Consider the following 20833-nt stretch of genomic DNA (forward strand, 5'->3'; position numbering starts at 1 on the left):
AAAAAAAAAATCCACTAGTTCTTGAGAGAAAAAGCAAAGATTAGAGCAATGTCTGAAAAACTAAATATACTTTTGACTTGCGTCTATCATGTTAATCGTCTTGTCATCATTCAGATTTATTTAAGGACCAGTGGGGCATCCAAACGTCCCAATGGACACCATTAGTTTAAGGTGTGCCTTTTTAAAAGTGGCTGTGGTAAGGTTGCGATAATATAAAGCATATTAGAACTATGTGGATAATTAGGTTAAACCATATTTGCGAATAGCTCTCAGCTGTCTTTAAATAATATATGAGATGAGAGGTTTGCCACTTTCAGCAAAGCTATAAGTGCCATAGAAATAATGGGAACAAACCTGTTAACTTTTCATCCTCTTTAGTGTGATGCAGTGTTTGTCCTGCCAATCTGTGTGGATTAAAACAAAGGTTCATACTTAAATAGAATTTTGACAGGTTGAATTAAACCACATTCTTCTGTCTTTGAATCCACTGTTTGTGTGTTTGCAGGAATCATGCTGCCCTCGCTGACTTCGGCTGTTTATTTCTTCATCTTCCTCTTCCTGTGCACCTGGTGGTCCCTCTGCCGGACCTTCAACACGCTCATCTTCAGCTGCATGTGCGTTCTGATGGCCATCTTCAGCGCCGGACACATCATCGTCCTCTACCTCTACCAGTTCCAGTTCTTCCAGGAGGCCATCCCACCAGACGACAGCTTCATCAGGTCAGACATGTGCAGCTCTTTTTCTAGAACCGCACACAGAATCTAAATGTTTAGAGTCCCGCTAACCAAGGACTTAATCTTCAGCGTGTCACATCGTATGCTTTAGATTCATTGTTGAAAATAGGAAGTGTTTTAATTTAAAACGTAATACATTTGGGTTATCCTTCTCAACTTGAAGTTTGTTGGGTTGTTTTATTGGCATTCTGCACCCAGGAGGAGATCAATCAAACCTTAAAGAGCCCATATAATACTTTTTACGTTTTTTTTTTCCCCTTTCTTGAGTGTGTTATATAGCTGCTTTTTGTTCATGGAAAAGGTCTACAAACTTACAAAACCCAAAGGAAGTTATCCTCTCTTACAGAAAACACACTTACCTGCTTGAAACCATAGACTGTATAAAAGATGGACGTAAATAAATCAATACTGAATTTTTAAAAAATCGTCAAAATTTTGCGGGGCAAGGGGCGTGGCTGGCTTGATTGACAGTCGGCAGGGACCATACAGATGAAGCGAGCACAAGGCGGTAAATGTGGGCGGGCAGAGAGGGCCCGCCTCTCAATCCGTCTGACCAATTGCTGCTCCTATGGCTCCGCCCTCCTCCGACGATTTTTGCGTCACTGGCTCCAAAAATCCAAGATGTCAACCAGGAAGTAGCAAAACCCTGGCTTCATTTTCTCAGTGCAGAAACCAACAGGTGACGTCACGGAAGCTACGTCCATCTTTTATACAGTCTATGCCTGAAACGCCACTTTAAAGTCTGCGCTACATATCTATGTCACCATGTAACACATTAGCGTGACAATAAACGACTAGTCTTGTACAACCTCGAACAAAAAATGAGCAATGAGGGTTACATAACCAACAGGACCTCACTCTCGTCAGGCCAGCTGACCAATCAGAGCACACTGGGCTTTAACAAGGCGGAGCTAAAACAGAGACAGAGGATGGAAAGAGGTGCTGCAGAAATATACAATATAAGAAAAACAATGTCTTTTTTTAAACATTAAAACATGTAAACATATTCTAGTCATCCCCAAAATTATAATTAGAAACATGTACATGTGCAAAACACCTGCTCTTTAGGAACACAATCCAAACTGTTGCCTAAACTACAGTGAGTGAAATTAAACTTGGGAGCGTTTGATCTCCTGTCACGACGATGAATTGCTCACCACAGTTTATCTGTGGTTGAATAGCACAAGCCCACACTAATGCCGTCTGACTGCTTCATAATGTGAAAATACATGACGTGATGACGGAGCTCAGCAGCCGGGGCTCCTTCGACTCAGCCGTATTTATTGCGCCCAAGGCAGGTTTGTTTAAACGTTAATAAATATTTACTATTGTTGCAAACAAGAAGGCAAAGGAAAAGGCAAACCCAGCTGGAGAGGAGATATATCAAACTCCTACTCACAGCGCATCAGTTAGAAGAAGCTTTTAGGCTCTTTGCTACAACCAGCGCTGTTTTATTATACATGAGAGAGGAGACAATTAGCTGTCTGCGGCGGCGGCGGTGAAGCGCTGTGGTTGGAGCAAAGCCACACTGTTGTGCGTCTTTGCCAACATACGTTAGTCACAGCAGTAAAGAAAGACGACTCTGTGGGATTAAGGCACCTCAGGTCAGGAAGTGTTTGACTGACAACCTGGAATACAAACAATCCTGTTTATTTACTAATTGCAAAAAAAAACCAAAACATTTACACATTTGATTTAAAAAAAAAAAAAGTAATTTTCTGCTCCAGCAGTAATGGTTCGAGAATTTACAGAAGTCTAATTTAAATTGCTAAATATCTCAAATATATGCTTTTAACAGAATTTCACTAAGTCAGGGTAAACAAGAAGTGAATAAAAGCTTCACAAAAACTTTACATTTTATATTATTCTAAGAGGAGGATATGTTAATTTTTTCTGCCTGTAGATGTGAACGTACTTCAAAATACACTGAAAAGCCAAATGTGCAGAATGTTAAAGAGGAAATTGGGATTAAATAATTTAAAAAATATCCCATCTTGCAGCATTATTACATTAATTTGTTAAAGGACTTTATTTTAAAGTGCAGTAAGGCGTGCAATAAAAGCTCCTACAGGAAAGAAACTGTTTTTAACCACTCAGCTATCAGGGTGTCCTTCGTTGAAAACTTACTGTACAGTTTGTTTATATTTGGATTCACATAAAGGCCCTAATTCTACAGTTCAGTTCATTGGCTTGTGGCCTAATTTTCCACCAAATGTCACTGAAATCAATGAACAGACAGCCAAATTTGACAACAACAGTAAAACAATCAAAACAGTTAATTTTTAATAAGGTAAAAAAACAAAAAACATAACAAACTGAAATATGTTGTGTTAAATTCACTGAACATTTCCTATTATGTCAGTATTAGAAGTAAAATCACCCAAAGTAGGCTTACTTGACTAAAAATCCAAAGTTTCATCAGAAATTCCAACACTTAAAGTCCTTAAATATCAAGATGAAAAAGTCCTTTACATGGCTGTTGAGTATTTCCATTAACTTGTAATAATGATGTCGTGTCTGTCAGCCCCCAGCAGCAGCAGCAGCAGCACTGATGCTGTCTCAGTGTAGCTGATGTCTCGGTGCCCTTGGTGTTGCAGGGTTTTATTGATCTCACACTTTCTCATTTGAAAGCTGTGCTGCTGCGTGTCGGGACGGAGGCTATTTACAGCTATGTATAGCGGAGGCTGCCTTGAACGGGCCTTGTGTCCTCCCCATCTGCCTCGGATGGCAGATAAGGGCTGATTACAGTGTTGCATTGACAGGTTTTTCATTAGAAAACAAACTCATTAGAATGAATGGAGCCCTCTCACACCATCTGCACTCAAAGTAATATTCTGTGCTGCTTCAGTGACCTCGCAGTGTTTCCTGAGGTGACGCTTTGGGCCTTCAAGAGGACTCTCATGATAGGAGTCATCAGATGATTTACAGGATAAAGACAAAAATCTGTTACACTAGTCATGTATTTTAGGTGCATTTTGAAGTACTGCAATAGATAAAGTTAATGAAAACTTTCCCTTTTTCCCACTTTCCTTGTTTGTTTGTTTTTTTTTTTGCTCATTTTTAGCCACTGTGGCCTCATTTTTCACTGCAATATAAAACCCTGCACCTCTGTGGAAACAGCACAGCCATGACTAGACGTAGAGAGAACTCAAAAATATCTCCAGTACATCAAAGTTATGCTGCCATAAATCATATACAAGGAAAAATGAAAGTTGAATTTCTTTCTTTATTTATTTATTACAACTTGGAAAGCAAATAAATCAAAATGTACATCGATTTCCAAGACCCACAGGTGTTAGCAATACTGGAAAAAAAAAATATTATAGATATTTCACCACCTACATCTTAATTTTATTCCGTCCTTGTCTCCTATCTGCTCTGTGTGGACGCTGCAGTTCAGCCAAGACACTGACGACTTCAGAGCTTTTATTTTATTTTTTTTTGCAGCATCTGGTGCAAGTGGCTTATTTCTGTTGAGTTTTTAAACGAGACGTGCAGAATAAAGTGATTTTAATGAAGCTTAGATTTGATTTTCTAATGGAATGGCACCTCACAGACGAGCAGTTCAAAAACGGAAAGTTGAAAGATTCTTTACGTTTCTCACTCTGATTAACGGTGGAAATTTGTGCTAAAAAAAAAAAAATCTAGCTTGCCTTTCAAGCCCACCAACAGGTTCTGGAGTTGAGAAGGTTGATTAAACAAGTGTGAAAAGTATAAATACCACCAGAAACTCATCACATAGTGCTTTCACAGAGGATGACCCTTTGCTCAGCTTGTAAATTTGCTTTTTTTAGATTCTTGCGGTGAACATGGCAAAGTGAGCGCCTTTTTTTTTTACACAGCGGACTTCTCATTTAGCAAATAAAGCTCTTCAATGGCGTGTTTGAAGGCCCACACTTGGAAAGTTTGCTTCTTAATTGATAGCTCTTTACACAAACCAACTGTTTCATCATCTGCCGTCTCCTCACGCGTTCGTGTTGACTTTCCACAGCGCTGAGGTATTTCTGTCCGCCGCCGTGTGAAAACTGAGGCCCAATGTGATGATAAAACCTTTTTCCTCTGCCTCTTGCCGCCGCCCTCAGCTAGACACGAGGAAACTCTCAGGCCGTGAATACGAGCAGCCATCTTGGGGCAAATATTCCACCTCGGTGCCTGTTCTAATTGTCCCTGTTGACAGTGACTCGGCCTTGCTGCAGGTCTGCCGCTGAGTGAAGCCGCTGAGAGGCCTGGCTTCCACTGCGCTTCCTGCCTCCCCGCCTTACAATGGAAGTCCCCAGTCATGTGACCAGCGGGCCTTCCCCAGCTGTAAGAAAAAAAACTGGTCAGGAAGCGAGCTGGGGTCACAGCAGCGTTCGCCCCTCCACATGGCATAAAGGAACAGACTCAGGAGGCTTCTAAATCTGAGCGTTTGTCACTGGGGTACGTCAGTGCAGTTCCTGAGAAGGTGACCTTTGTTCTTGCCCCGAAAGGAAAAGGAGTGAATCATATGACATCCTTTTGTTGTACAAACAGATTTTGTAGCCTTGCTGCATTGTTCGGATTCCAAGGTTAGACGGAAATTCTTTTTTTTTTTTTTTTGCCAGGAAAGGCATTTATCAGAAAGCCCCGGTCACAGTCAGAGATTACACTAATTTATAAAACCATTCATAGCTGCAGCAGATTCTATATTGTTTTTGTGAATGAAACTTTGACTTTATAGAGGCTCGATAGTATATTTTTACTCTCTGATATTTCCTTTACACAGTGTACAAAGTTTGATTTACAGCTATATGATAAAATCTTTACCTTTAGGAATTCTCCAAAGATGCAGCACCTTCTTTAAAGTTTAAAACACTCAATACAAAACTGAACCTGAGCGATATTGGGCTTCAATTGAGCTGCATCTGTTTACCACAACCACCTTGAGTAAAGTGGTCCAGACATCCTTTTCCAACATATTCCAGCTCGTTCTGGGGGATCTTTCTTGAGATCTCGATGCCCAGAACACCAGGTCTTGGGCAGTGTTCCCGGTATGCCGTGGTTAGTACCTAGCAAAAGGTGGTGAACCGGCGACAAGGCCAAAGCTTACTGAGGCATGCAGGCAGTTTGCATCAGTGTGGTCCGATCCCACAGAGGAGCTGCTGTAGCACAAACGGCTGGAAACCATGATGTTGGCTATGAAAGAAAGGCGTCAGAACGCACAGTGCGTCAGAGTTCGTTGCGTCATATTGATGGCAGAGTTAGTTGTTTCCCACGGGGAGAGATGGCAGCACAGTGCTCCATGGGAAGAAAGCAAACTGGTGGAGGCTCGGTGATGCTCCAGACGATGTTCTGCTGGGAAACCTTGAGTACTGCCATTCATGTGGATGTTACTGACAAGCACCACCGACCTGAACATTGCTGCAGACCACCGCACAATGGCAGTGGCCTCCTTCAGCAGTAAACACGCTGAAAACATTGCTCAGGAAAGGTTTGAGGAACATGGCAAAGAGTTCAAGGTGATGACTCAGCCTCCAAATTTCTTAGATCTTAGTCCAGTCGAGCATCTGTGGAGTGTGCTGCAAAAACGTGTTGGATAAAAGTTCCATGTTGTGCCCATTTCAAGCAAAAATAACCAGTCTCACATGTCCCCACAGCAGAGGTAGGAAGTAATGAAGTACAAATACTTTGTGACTGTACTTAGATTTAGTAGATTTTGCAGGTATCTGTACTTTACTTGAGTATTTATTTTTCTAATGACTTTTTACTTTCACTCCCTACATTTGAACACAAATATCTGAACTTTCTACTCCTTACATTCTCAAAACTGGCTCGTTACTTCTATTAAAACCTCCGCGGATGACGACATGACGTAAAAGACAACAAACGTCTTTATCTTTACCAGCAGTGTGCAATTTGTCACTGAAGCTCAGCACAGCCCTGCCTGCCTCAGCTGCCTGCGAGAGGCTTTTTAGCACTGCAGGACTGATGTTCAGACCCAGAAGGGCTGAAACGTCTTCATTCAAAGAACTTTGAGAACCAGCTTCTGCTGAAGCTCAATAAAAGATGTTGGTGAAGAGACGAGTGTTTCCATGTTGATTATAATGTTTAATGTTTATAATGTTGCTGAAATGGAAAACTGTCCGGTGATGTTGTTCTCTGTAGCAGCACTGTGCAGGTTCTTAAAGGATGAAAACAATCCTATTGTGTGCTTAAGACTTTTTCATTTTGCAGAGTTATCAGAAGAGGCATCGAGTATCATCGAAGCTAAAAATTCATTTTTACTTTTGTACTTCAGTAAATTTCTGAACCTGTACTTTTTTTTTACTTTGACTTGAGTAAAGGAGTTGGATCAGTACTTCTACTTTTACCAGAGTCCATTTTTACACAAGTATCTCTACTTAAGTAAAGAATGTGAGAACTTTTGCCATCTCTGGCCCACCGTGAGTGTCCCAATTTTTCAGCTCCAAATACTACAAAGATGGTTAATTCCACCTCAACACTATCACCCTCAGTTTTAATGCTGTTCTGAAGGGGCTGTTTTGCTCTGCAAACCAATAAGCTGCTGCTGTTCCTGGCCTCTTCAGGACGACCACACCGTCTACTCGCTGGATCACTGTTGGTTAGTTCGGTGTTGCATAGCACCTTGGTTTAATTCTTACTGGCTTGTAAAAGCTGGGAGACAAATTAGTTGTTGCGGAGCTTGAGGAAGGAGAGAAGACAATGTTTGCATATCTTAACAGCTTTCATTTTACACTTCCAAATTTACAACAACCACAAACCCAGTTAAAAATGGATTTTTATTGATCACTATATCGTCCATCTGGTGTGTTTTAAGTCTGCCCAGTTCACAAAAAGATTCACACAGTTAAGAGTGTTCATGCAGTTTTGCCTCGGCTGTTAAAGTGGGACACATTTTTTCCTCAACTACTGCAGATTTAAAAACAGTGTAAAGTGAATCATAAACCACCTTCAAGGAACAATTTACGAAACACGGGTTCTGTTTTGTGTCAGTTGTAAAGTGTGGAGTAGCTTCATTTGTTAGTAAAACGGTGGAAACTGGAACCAAATATTCGGCCCTGTTTGCTTGATACACGATCAATCAGTTATAAAATAACAGGTTTCTGTTAAACTTCTGACCTTCAAGCCAATTTCAGGGCATTTGTTTTTTTCTCCTGTCAAATTTTTACTCATTTTTCACTGCGATATAAAGTCCTGCATCTCATTGGAAACGGAACAAGCGTGACTAGAAGTAGAGGGAACTCAGAAATTCTTTCCATGCAGCATGACACACATTCATGTTTGTGCTGAGAAGAGCAGAATTTATTTATTTATTTTTTGGCTCATTTATGGAAAATATTACACTTCTTTCTGTTTTACATTTTCAAGCGCTGATGAATGGAGTTATTTGAGGGATTTGTTTTAAAGATAACATGCTTTTCACAGGTTTTAGGGTTCAGTTCTATAAGAGAGGAATAAAACTGTATAAAAATCACACCCTTACACCAGAACAAATGTTTATGTGTGATCAGAATTGTAAGTTTTGTTTATGATGCTGCACATTCTCGTTCTGTTCTTGCTTGTTAAACACTGCCTCTTCCTATCCTCATATTCCTCTCTGTCTGTCTCTGCAGTGTATTTGGCATCTCCCCCATTGTTCAGAGCAACTGCTCGTACACATGGAAGCTCATCGTGCACCCGAATCGTGAGTGGTACCACTTTGTCAGTCCCATCATGCTGCTGGTTCTCTATTACACCCTGGCTACGCTCATCCGCCTCTGGCTGCAGGAGCCCATCGACCAGCTGATGGTGAGTTCAGCAGACAGACACGCAGTGGCAGCACATGGCTTGTAGGCCTTTTTTAGTTCATGACATTTTCTGAAACATACATGAATAATTTGATTATCAGGGTTTTTTTTTTGGTGTTTTTGTTAATCTTGAAATTAAAAACATACTCATTGACGATGTAGTGTGATGGGTTGAGTGATTGTTTGTTGTATGATATGACGAGTTCATTTGCAAAAACAGGTAATTCCATTTTTGTAGATTTTCAGAAAACTTATTTTTTTGTTGTTTGCTTGAGATATTATCAATCAAACTGAAGCTGAGTGGATTTGACTCAGTAGAAATGATATGACGAAAATAGAGATAACTTATGTTTAATTGATATTGTCTCACATAGATGATGGAACAGTGGGTTTTCTGAAGGTTTGTGAAGATGGAGTTATCTGTTGTTGAACTCTTCATGGTTTTCTCTCGTTCCCATACCTAAGTAGCTAAATGCAGACTTTATAATGAGATATTTTCAGTAGTGAGAAAGAGAACGACTGTTTCAACCATCAAAACAATATTTTGTTAATTAGTTTTTGTTTATTTGTTTGTTTTTACCTTGTTTGCATGTCCATTTGGTGTTTTCTTTATCTACTAGAAGACATATCATGCACAAGATAAGCAGTCAACTCTATGGCTGAGCATTTTGAAACTGCAATTTACAGATGGCAGTCTTAAAAACACAGATAAAGACTTCTGAGGTTTCATACATGACAAACAAAAGCCACCGTAACAATCCTGTCAGATGACACGGTGGGTCTTTATGTATCATATGTGGAGAAAGAGGTGAAGACTTCACAGATCAAGACATTTTAAGGAAAGAAGAAATCATTTCATGGAAAAAATCTTCTAATTGTGCAACTTTGACAAACAGAAGTTAGTTTTCCTTTCATAGGGACACATACTTGTTGAACAACTCTGTGCTGAATAAAATGCTTCCAAGTTTTTAGTTAGTAGTTGTAAAAAAAAAAAAGAGGTTGAAATTAGGGCATCTGTCTCATTTTTGCAGGGATTAGTCACAGAGGAACAACTTTACAGGGTGGAGGAGGCAGATGCTTCAGTAGGCCAAGACACAGTGCAGTCTGATGTTTAATTGTTTTTATATTTTCAATGTTTTTTTATTGCCTGATTTCACTCTCTCCAGCTCTTGTCCTCTTTCACACCTGCTCCCTTTGTACAGGTGGACAAGTGTAACACATTTAAATGAGGACAAAGAAGAACATATATCTCAATCACAAAAAATTATTAAGCTGTTAACTGTCTGAACCACAAAACCCACCAGCTGGTTCGCAAAGCGTGTCATTATTATTATTATCTAAAATTGCTAAGATTACACCATCTACCAGAGTCAGAAACTGTAGAAATAGATTTTCAACTGATAGGGTTAGGATGTGACTTCTGGTTTGGTCGGGAAACTAAATCTAAGCTTATATTTGTGATATTTCATTATGGTCACTTTATCTCACATGTTTTCTCTCAGAAGTCATCAAAGACAAGTTTCAGATTCTGTAGAAAACAAACAAACAAACAAACAAACAAACAAACATACAAACATACAAAAAAATAGGGCTTCTCTCTGTGCAACTGAGACACCATTAGTGACTCAGCTGCAACCCGTAGTCACCTGACAAAAATGTGGCTATTTGGTTGAACTGCAGGCAGTGATTATGCAGAACAGATAGTATTCAAATGAAAAAAAATGTAAGTAGTAAAATATTTATAGGATATGAAGAGTTCATTTGCAAAAACTCCATCTTCACAAACCATCAGAAAACCCACTATCCCATCATCTACCTTTTCTGAAACTCTACAAAAATATCTGTTTTTGCAAATTAACTCTTTATATAGAGTCACAGCGAGCATTTCTGTGTTCCCTCTCCTTCTAGTCATGATTGTGCCGTTTCCAAAGAGGTGCAGGACTTTATGTTGCAGCAAAAAATGACCCCAGAGTGAATAAAACATATGACAGGAAGAGAAAAGTGAATGCAAACAGTGAGCGGGTGTTTGCATTTGGATGTTTACCTGCACAGCAGCTCCAGACAGCGAACTGAAATAGATGCAGATTGAATTAAATGGGCAGCCAGGTGGCCTCGTGATCAGAGAAACCGTATCGATGGAAGATTCCAGGACGATCGATCGCTGACTGCATCTGTCCGCTGCATGTAGCTCAGGTGTTACCTGAGACACTGTTGGTCTGATTTTGACAAAGCGTGGACGTCTTGGCACTGTAGCTCTACTTTACAGCTTTTACATAACAATTCAGCACAAAACTATTGGTCCAGATTTGTTAAATGACCCAGGGATGATGCATCATGGTAGTTACTGTATTAACGTTGCCCAGGCCAAATTTTAATTAGATTCAGGGACAGTTATGCAGAGTTTCACACTCGAGAGACTTATTGACAGATGTGCAGGATTATAAACACTGACTATGAAGCAACAAAAAGTCAGTCAGCCCGATAACAGAGTGGTTTGTGCTCATACCACCTGGTTCGATTTCTTCTCAGCCCGACTCCCAACATTTCCTGCTCCTCTCCACTGTCGCTATCTAGTAAAAGTGAAAGTGCTCCCCAAAAATCTTTTAAAAAAACAAAACTCCTACCCTCTGTTGATCAGTTTACTCACTTTATTGAGAAGTTGAAGTCGTGAGATGTAAGTCTAAGGAGGCTCTGCAGTCTGTTCTTTGCTGTTTTGCCGATATCATAGCAAGCAGCTGTTTGTAAAAATCCAAAAATCAAAACAAAAAAATCCTCAAAATTGGAGTATGTAGGAGTTAAATAACCAGATATTCAGAAGGAGAGTAAACATTGGACTCACATTCATCAGGTAGACACAGTCATGACTGTAAATGAATGAAATAAATACATCTGCTGATGTGTAAATAAGGCACTTATTACCAATATATTAACCATCAAAGCAGGTTCTACTCCTGTCTATTTTTTTCTCACTGTGGACTCATTTTGCGCAGCAATATGTAAGCAAAGAACCATCTATGGAAACCACAAACCAATGGCCAGGAGTAGACAGAACTCAAAAATGTAGAATGCCATAAATGATGAAAAAAAAACAACAAGGAAAATTTGTGTTATTTACTTTACAAAAAATGTAATTAAACCTGGAATCAATATGGACATTTTTCAAGTGCTGGAGGTGCTGATACTAGAAAACAATGTTGGCTGTACACAGGTATTGTGTTGTTTACATGTTTAATCTGTTTTTATACTTGTCTCCTGTCTGCTCTGTGTAGAAACAGTCCACAGTTAAGCTGAATAGTTCCTGAATTTTGGTCACATGACTCTTGATCACAGCCGAGTCACGAATAGCTTCATGGTTACACCAAAAATGTAAAATTTTTTTGTATTTCACATCATCTTGTCCGACCAAATGTTTAATTTTTTAGTGAATTTTTAAATGACAAATGTTGAATAACCCGATTTCGATGAAGTATCAGAATATTGATTAGATTTGGTTGTTATGATGGAACAACGTGGCACAAATGAGTATCTCAAGCATGAAAAGGCTGAATATCCGCATTTTACTAACTCTCTGGCTCAGATAAATGTTGTACAGTTGTTTCAAAGACACCGTGGCTTTCAGACCTACTGGTGGGTTGTAGGTTTCAGAGAGCTGCACATATAAACCATATTTATTAGTGATGTTTAACAACTAGTTCACAATGTTTAAGAGTGGACTGAAAAATCTGTCCTCACATTTTCACTATAATCTTTTCACGCACCACTTTTCAGAAATAAAATGCCGTTCACCTTCATTCTGTTCAGGTCAAATCTCAGGGACAGACACCTCGATACAACAATTGCTTAGAAAAGCATTTTTTTGGCAGTTTGGGTGACTTTATTGGAATCTGATGGGATCTAATCATCCAAGATTTTTGTCATTACTTCATAGAAACTCAGCTTTGACCAGCGAAGTGGAACGACTGCTGTCCTCAGTAAAATATCAAGCAGCAACGTCCCATTCAAGAAGCCCCTCGCTCCTGAATTCAGCCTGTCCTCCTCCACCTCAGAGCTCCAGGCTCAGCTCCTTTGTCCTGTAATGGAGTTATAGATTAGTGTTTTTATAGAGGGGTCAATACTTCCCTGTAAACCTATGGGGCTGTATACATTATTGATCTGACCACAGAGGGGTGTGTGTACGTGTTTCACCTACACTTACACTTTAGATGACGCTAATAATAAAAGATGATTACGGCTTAAATCAGCCGCTGACAGCTTTGTTCAGTGGTGGAGATGCCAGATTATGAGCTCATCTTCACCTCAGCTTTGCCAAAAACACGAGACAGACTGCGTGTCCTCCTTCCACGTCCCAGTTATTTGAATTTAAGCCAAACAACTGTCAGAAAATAGTAATATTCTGGCAGCCGGGTCGCCAAAACTACAGTAAAATAACAGAAAATAACCATCTAATAAAAATATAGAAATTATCCATAATTAAAATACATTTTCTGGCTTTAATCTTACATAAAGTCATGTGTATTTTTGTCTTTTAATGTTTAATTGAGGATTTTCCTACAATATTAGAATGTTAATATTTAGTAATAGATTTATTGACCATTGTTATTGTAAAACTTACAGGATAAATCTCAATTAACTAACAAATGGATTTAAAATTCCACAGCTGGTACTTTTTTCCTGTTAGTTTTTACTAATTGTATCTAATTTAAGAAATATTTGTAAAATTCTGATACATGAACAAATGTATTTCACTTTTAGTGTATATATATTATTTGTTAAATAGCAGAAAATTCTGGATAATTCAAAGTTATAGGTTTTTAATGTTATTTTCCATTAAATCTGTGAATTAGCAAATTTTGTAATTTCGTATACATAATGTGTTTGTCAAACAGACCGTAAAAAAACCCCCACAGATCTGATTTGTTTGATTTGATTTGTGTTTGACCAGCTGTGTATATTCAGCAGCAGTTTGCAGAATAATCTTAGCAGAAGTTTTCAAAGGAGGGAAACATGAGAAATATGTTCCTGAGGTCAATCTGAATGATCGAAATCCTGCATGACTGATATTTTTAATTAGAAAAACCCCAACCAGCACTGTAGCCTAGAACTAAACCCATAACCAACAATAGAAACTGTAATTGTTGTATAAACACATTTTACTCATATTGTGATTATACTGAACATTAGATGCTTAATGCAGACATTTGCAGACTTGACAGCAGCGTTCATCTGATAATAATAATCATGGCGTGAATAACATTTCACAATTTAACCTAATTAGTGAAGTTTGGTTCTCCAGCGCTGCATTACTTCTTCTTGTTCAGTGACACTGACACTTCAGATTCCTGTAACATGAGAAACTGCACTGAGAACAAGTGGAATTTTCTTTTCCTAATGGCAGCAAGTAACCCACTTTTTGTGCTGTTTTCTGTGGTATTTGAGCCATGCAGACACTGCCAACATGATACTCAGTCATGATTTCCTCTTTTGAAAGGTCACGCAGCTCCTCCTCAGACTCCTGCTCTGCTAAACAGCCTCAATCGAAGCTGATTAAAACTGTTCCTCGTCTGTGTCGCACGACGGCAGACCGAGCTCACATGGAAGATACACATCACCAGACACCAAACTGTCTATCTGTGTTTTTTCAGGACGACAAAGACGACGACATGTGCGAGGAGGAGGAGCAGGTCGGAAATAACTCGGCCAACAGGAAGAGGCATCTGTGGTGGGAGTCGCGTCAGGGCACAGATGAGAAGAACGTACGTCTGGGTTACACATGGCTGACAAAGTATTGATTATTGGACCGGTGATCATCGTTTTATTAGCATGCCGATGTACAACCGCTGTTAAACCACAAGTACAAGCATGAAAGAGAAGAAGAAGAAAAATCCAAACAGCCTTGGAATGATCTGAATGTATTTCTTTAATGGCTCTGACGCTGGTAGATTTTATTGTTCAGAGGGTAAAAGAAAAACTGTAGGAAATCCAAATAGCCTTGAAATGATCTAAATATTTTTCTTCAAGAAGTGCAACAGTTCTTCAGCAGCTTCCAAAAAACAACCTAATGTCTCCCTTCCTTGTGCTAACTGATAACTAATGTGGATTCAGTGTAAATATCAAACAATAACAGAGTGGAATGGAACAAACAGCAATAATTTAGTGCAGCTATAAGCAGGAAACCAGCTCTGAACCGAAGCTGCAGCTGTTGATTGTTTTCAACAGCGTGCATCTCTTTGTAATAAACCTTTTTCCCTGGAAAGATTTCAGCTGGAGATGCACAAACACACATCGTCTCGCACACACATTCTGACCTTGTTCCTATATCAAGGTCCGTAGTCTGTCTCCACTGGCCACCTCCTGAGGTTTAAAAGCTTTTAGGGTGTGCAGACACAGATGAGTGATGGGCTCGATTTACAGAGTAGTGCTGCGCGGCTTTGTTCCTGCTTATCAGCGACTATAAAGAACAAGGAGGCCTTTGACTTCAGCAGCTCATCGATAACACACCTTGCCTTATATGCTCTTTTCTCCTCCAAGCTGCTCTCAACCCAGGATGGCATCAGTACGACTGAGGTGCGGCCGCTCTGGATGTCTCTTAAATCTGTGCATCTTCCACCCTCGGTTTTGCTGCAAGAAAAGGAATTAACTGCAAAGTGCTTTTCACACTGCGTCCTCGTAGAGCAGGGTTATATTTATCCTGCGTGTCTGAATGACTTAATCAAAGGCTCCGAGTATGTTTATACGTGACTTTTGTGCTGCTAGAAAGGAAGTAACCCTGGTGTCAAACTGCCTTTTTCTGCTCAATTATCAGGCTGTTAAGGTGCTTGAGAGTGTGAGAAGCAGAGAATGTCGGGAGGAGAGAGAGTTGTTTGTGCTTTATGTTGGGAAATGTTCTTACCTATTTTATCTCAAACCTTCAGAAGCCTTCTGCTCAACCATATTTAAACCTTTTTTTTTTCATCATAAACTACAGAAAATGATATCTATGAAATTTTACCTTAATATATGAAACACTTTGCAAGATAAAGATTAGCTGTTGACCCACTTTTAGCTGTATTTTCCCACACTGACATTTGAGGCAATGTTTGAATGACAATGCATCGGGAATTATTTAAGATAGAAGCATAAAAGTTTCATTCTCATCATGTCGTTGCGTCCAAATCTGCAATATTGGACAAGCATCATCTTAGAGCACAGATTAATTAAAAAAAACATAATACAGAAGTCAATTAGGTTCATTTCTGAACCACATGTGGCTGCAACTCACAATCAAACATAACAAAATACACAGAATACTTCTTAATATGAAATACTTGGTCAAAAAGATTAAATTAATTTCAATTGAACTTTCATAACCGTTGGAGCAGGTATAAAAAGTTGTACCACACTAAGAAAAAAACACAATACAAACAGATTATCCATGTAGAAGAGAGTCATTGTTGTTTTTTAATATATAAATTGAAGGCTTTTATCCTTTAGAGTTCCTGAGATATTGTCCTTCAAACATCCAACTTTAATGTGTGAAAAACATGCTGAAAGTGGGGCAATTTTTAAAATATTTAATCTCGTAAAGTGTTTTAAAATTTCTCAGATACCTTTAATTTACAATTACAAACAAACGTTTCAGGCAAATCAGAGCAGAAATTGTTCTCCAAATGGTTTGAGATGAAATGACCCTTAAGCATATCTCACAACACAACAAAGCAGAAAGAAGCACATCTGGTGAATATCGAGAGCAGACTTTTAATGGGTTGGTTCATACTTTGTAAAGTCTTTCGTAGAAATACTCACCTGCTGATATTTACATTGAGAACGCTGTCAGCAGCTGCAGTCGATCCTCCTGTTCACACCGCCGCTGAGTAAATCCCTTTATGATGGGACTCCAGTGTACAGACTTCTTAGTAGAAAATCATCTCTTTGTGTGCAACATCTCCACACATTTTGTCGAAGCAGATGGAGGGAATTTCACACCCAAAATCAAATGCAAATTTAGAAGATACACGCTTGGTTTGTCCAACCAGACTCACATGAACGTACACTGGACTCATTATGCACAGAAACTGGATGGTGGATTCTGTCAGTCAGTCTGAACAGGAGAAATGATTGCAGCCCCTGAATCTGTGTAAATGAAAATATGAGCATGTGACTATTATTCTAACCCAGACTTGACATATGTGGACATTTCCTGCATGTCTTACTATCTGTTTCCAAAAGGTAGCGCACAGATGAAAGCACACGTTTTGATTTTTATTTCATGAGATGCTTGTTAGCCCGGGCTTATGAGGCAGCTTGTATTTGCCTAAATCCATTAAAATGCAGTGTGAAAAGTAGAAAAAGCAGAAAATAATCCCTTCGTTTCCCCACAAAGTCAAAGTGTGGTAACTAAGTGGCAAATTAAACCAACACAAAATCTTGTTAAATTGCCTTTCCTGGTAAAAAAGCGCTAAATCCATTGGATTAAAATGATTTAATCACACAGCTTCAGTTACTCCTGTTTGCCTTTGTGGGGCAGAATGCTGCACAGTACAGTGATCCTGTAACTAAAGCATTCCTCACTTACAGAAGTGTATTTGTGGTTTCTGATGGTGATCTGCAGGCTGTTCCCACCTCCAACGGGACGTCCTTTGACTTTGTCGCGACTGAGAATGGACCAGTCTGTCTGGACTTGTACTCCACCCCCCAGTATAAAATGGACCAGCCTCTTGACAGCCCAGGTGAGCTGTTTACTCTCCACCACCCTGAGAAGCTAAATAACGCAAAAATGGAGTGGAAGCTACTAGAGCACCTTAACTGGACGACAAAAATAAATGAAGCAAATGAATCACATTACAGCTTATTCTCAACTTGTAGGTTACAGGTGATAAAAGTTTTAGAGCAGATTAATGCTGTTCTTCCTTCAGTAGGGCTGAAAAATGTATTTACATGTGATTTTTCAGTCAAATATGAAACTTTTATTGTGATTGGATTTGTGATACCTTTTTTTTTTTAAGTCAAACTTCTGTTCAGTATTCTCTATGTGATAAATTTAAACATACAATAGAGAATTGTTATGCATAATGTATGTCCTCATACACGCAGCCTCTGTGGTTTGCTATTTGCATCGTTTCCAATCATGACTTTGATCTGAAATTGATTCATCACCCTCAATCCTAACATTCAGATGTTCGATAGGAGTCCTTACATCCGAAGCTAATCCTTGCTGTCAGGTGGAAAACTATTGATTCAGGATTTTTCCTGCATAAAAAAGTTTTTAGTTTTAGGTTTTAGCGCCACTCCCTCTGCTCACTACACTCGACCAACAAAAGCCTCCTGATACAACCACCACAACAGGGCCGAGACACTCACTAGTGCATGCTCTAGGATTGAAAATTAAAGAAATATAAACCTTTTATACCAGTTTTCTTAATTGGAGTTTTGCTTACTCAAGCAAAAAAGACATTTTTGTCAATCAAATGGTCAGAAATAACAGAAAAATGTATAGATTTCAGTCAGATAAGGAAACAGAGTCATTGCCCTTACTGTATGCAGAGAAGTCAGTCTTACTATCATGTCTACGTCCACATTTAGACAAAAATCTCTCTCAGAATCTCACAAATCTGTTCATTTATCAACAATTGCAGTTACATGCATGTTTTGGCTTAGTTTAAAGGATTATGTAGTTCTCTGTAGGCTGCTCATAGACTAAGATGTGTAAGAACTCAACAATTCATCAATTCAAAACTTTTTAAACTTCATATTTTTTTATTTTTAAGGTTATTAAGTTTTCTTAGTTACATCAGCTGAATAAAATGTACGTTTTACAGATCAACAAACTGTCTGGATTTCAGGCCTGCCTCACAAAAACACAACTAAACTGCATTCTCAATAACATTTTGAGGGAACCATATTTCCTGCTATATGTTTGGAATCGCTACATGTTTGCCGTTGGTTTAATAGCTTCACTGTCACTCCTCTGTATCCAGCCCATCATACATTAAACGAGGCGGAACTCGTTGCCCTGGTAACCCAGAAAATAGAGGAGAAGCTTCAAACACGCTGCGACTGGATCATATTTAAACCCAAACCGTGTTATTTTCCTAAACCTAACCAAATATTTTGGATGAACGAGTGGAAATGAAAATTAAGTCTGAGAATAATGGTTCCAAGCAGGACGCAAACTCCGCTCTTGTTCTAGTTTAATGCGTCGAGAATAGAATCATTTATTTTCTCTTCACAGGGCCGATTCCTTTGTGTTCGCTTAAGTACAGTTTGGAGTTTACTTGTACTTCATTCGAGTGTTTTCCTCCTCTTTTTGTATTCAAATGCATCTTTAGTTAAACGTTGTACTTTTTCCTTCACGTTATTTTTAAAGCCTATCATAAACAGATAAAATACATGATAAAAGGACTAAATCAGCTCCATGATCACCAGTTACAGCATTTAAAGCTCACATGTTACATCATGAGTAATATTAATCCAAAACAATAATGCCTGATAACGTATCACCGACAGAACTGCATAGTTTTTGAACTCCCATTTCCCCTGATATTGCTCAACCCAAGTCTGAGGTCAAGATCTTATTACTGATTGTACCAGACTCAAGTCTTAACTCTTTCACTTTACGTTTGCTTTGTTGCCACCGAGTTCACAAAAGTGTCTTCAGTGATTTTACGTCACAGTCGATATAATACCGGTGGGGGGTCCTCGACAGCCGGCGGATCCAGCTGTTTAATGTCCTCTGTGGCTCTGGAGAAGCTTTATGAAGTCTGAGAACACTATTTGGAGGACGTTACATGAATACTGTTATTTTAGAGGCAGCAGCTTTTTAACAAAAACCCTGCTGAGTCTAATGCAAGACACGTTTATGGTGTGAGATCCAGCGTTTTTACGTCAAACCAGGCCTAAAAGTAAAGATATCGGACTCTGCATCATTTAATAACTGAGCTACTTCACTAATTTTAATCAACTGTGTTTTTTTTTCTCCAAGCAGAGAAGAAAGACGAGTGTGTGTACGAAGTGTGTTTGCCTCCGGAGGATTCGGCGCTGAAGGAATCTGAGACTGAAGAGAATGAGATAAAGAAACGAGGAGTCGGCGCGATGGTTAAAGTCTTCCACTTCGTCATGAAACAGAGCTACATCTGTGCTCTCATAGCCATGATGGTGAGTAATGCAGCGGCTCGCTGGTGGTGTGACGTACGAGGAGCTGAGCGCCGCTGGATTGGTGTCATTTATATGGATGTCAGGAAGGAAAACGCACTCGACTCTCATTTAGTGGTAAATTTAAAATTGACCGTAAATAAACTGCAGTGACGGAGTGATTGACGAAAGCTGACACCTTAAACACCCCCTCTTACCTTCGCAATAAGATCGGATTGCAGATTTGTTGAGGTTTGTACTCACCGTTTAATTTCAAATGACATGAATGCAGTAGTCCTACCAGAAAGTGACAAATTCAAACCCACAGAGCTGCTGGAAAAATGTCAGTCCACTTAGTGAATTCCTTCCTGCTTGATCAACTTCGATTAAAATGCCCTTGAGCAAGGCACAGAGCCCTTCTCTTGCTCCACTGGAGCTGCTGGCCGACCAGCAGAGGGAAACTGTGGTTGTACTGGGCAGCGTCTACGGCTGCATGTGTGGCACAAACTAAAACTGAGCATCTGTTCTCCGTTTAGACATTCCTGGATGACTCATAGTTAAATAAATGTAGCAGTTGCTTAGTGTGACTTTGATTATGACTTGGTAACACACAGACGCTGGGTTTTTAATGACTAATTGACAGTGGAGATTTATTTTTCACTGCTCTACAGAAAAACAAGCAGAACTGAACTGTAGTGAAGCTTTTGTGTGTGTGTTAGAAACTGCAACCTGGACTTAACTACTGCTGGAATCAAGATGACTTTTTATTTTTATCACAGATTGGTCGTGTCTTGAATACGTCTGTCATTCTGGTCATCGTCTACCAGGATTCAATGTTCTTGCAACTAGATTTTCTATGTGGCAGCACGGAGTGGATTTAAACCTTCATTTTAAGAGCAATCTTCATCTAACAGTTAGAAATAGCTCCCTAATAATTTCCTATTTCAGTTAACTCTCTAAACGCCAGGCAGTTTTGGGACAGTTCTTGCTCCTTTCACATTTTTACTCACTGTGGCCTCATTTTTCACAGTTTTATAATGTTACAGCAGGGAGACCTACAAGATGTTTTCTGCGCAGGTTAGCAAAGTTATAATGCCATAAATCCTAAAACAGACAATCTTTTAATTTGTTGGATTGTATATTCTACAAAATCTAAAAAAATGAAATGTGTGTAATATTTTTGTGCCTGCAGGTGTTATCAATACCAGAAAAAATAGCGGCTTCCAC

The 20833-nt window shown here is 39.2% G+C and overlaps 1 protein-coding gene across 1 annotated transcript in view; it reads left to right on the forward strand.

Moving 5' to 3' along the window:
- piezo2b (piezo-type mechanosensitive ion channel component 2b) overlaps positions 1–20833 on the forward strand; it is a 129474-nt gene that overhangs the window by 43861 nt on the left and 64780 nt on the right. The window contains exons 7-11 of the mRNA XM_008279680.1: positions 506–719; positions 8327–8501; positions 14143–14253; positions 17088–17205; positions 19461–19630. Coding sequence (XP_008277902.1) covers positions 506–719; positions 8327–8501; positions 14143–14253; positions 17088–17205; positions 19461–19630 — 788 coding nt within the window. The remainder of the gene's footprint in view (positions 1–505; positions 720–8326; positions 8502–14142; positions 14254–17087; positions 17206–19460; positions 19631–20833) is intronic.

The sequence above is a fragment of the Stegastes partitus genome, unplaced genomic scaffold (assembly GCF_000690725.1).
Source record: "Stegastes partitus isolate 25-593 unplaced genomic scaffold, Stegastes_partitus-1.0.2 Scaffold167, whole genome shotgun sequence".
Classification (NCBI taxonomy): Eukaryota; Metazoa; Chordata; class Actinopteri; family Pomacentridae; genus Stegastes; species Stegastes partitus.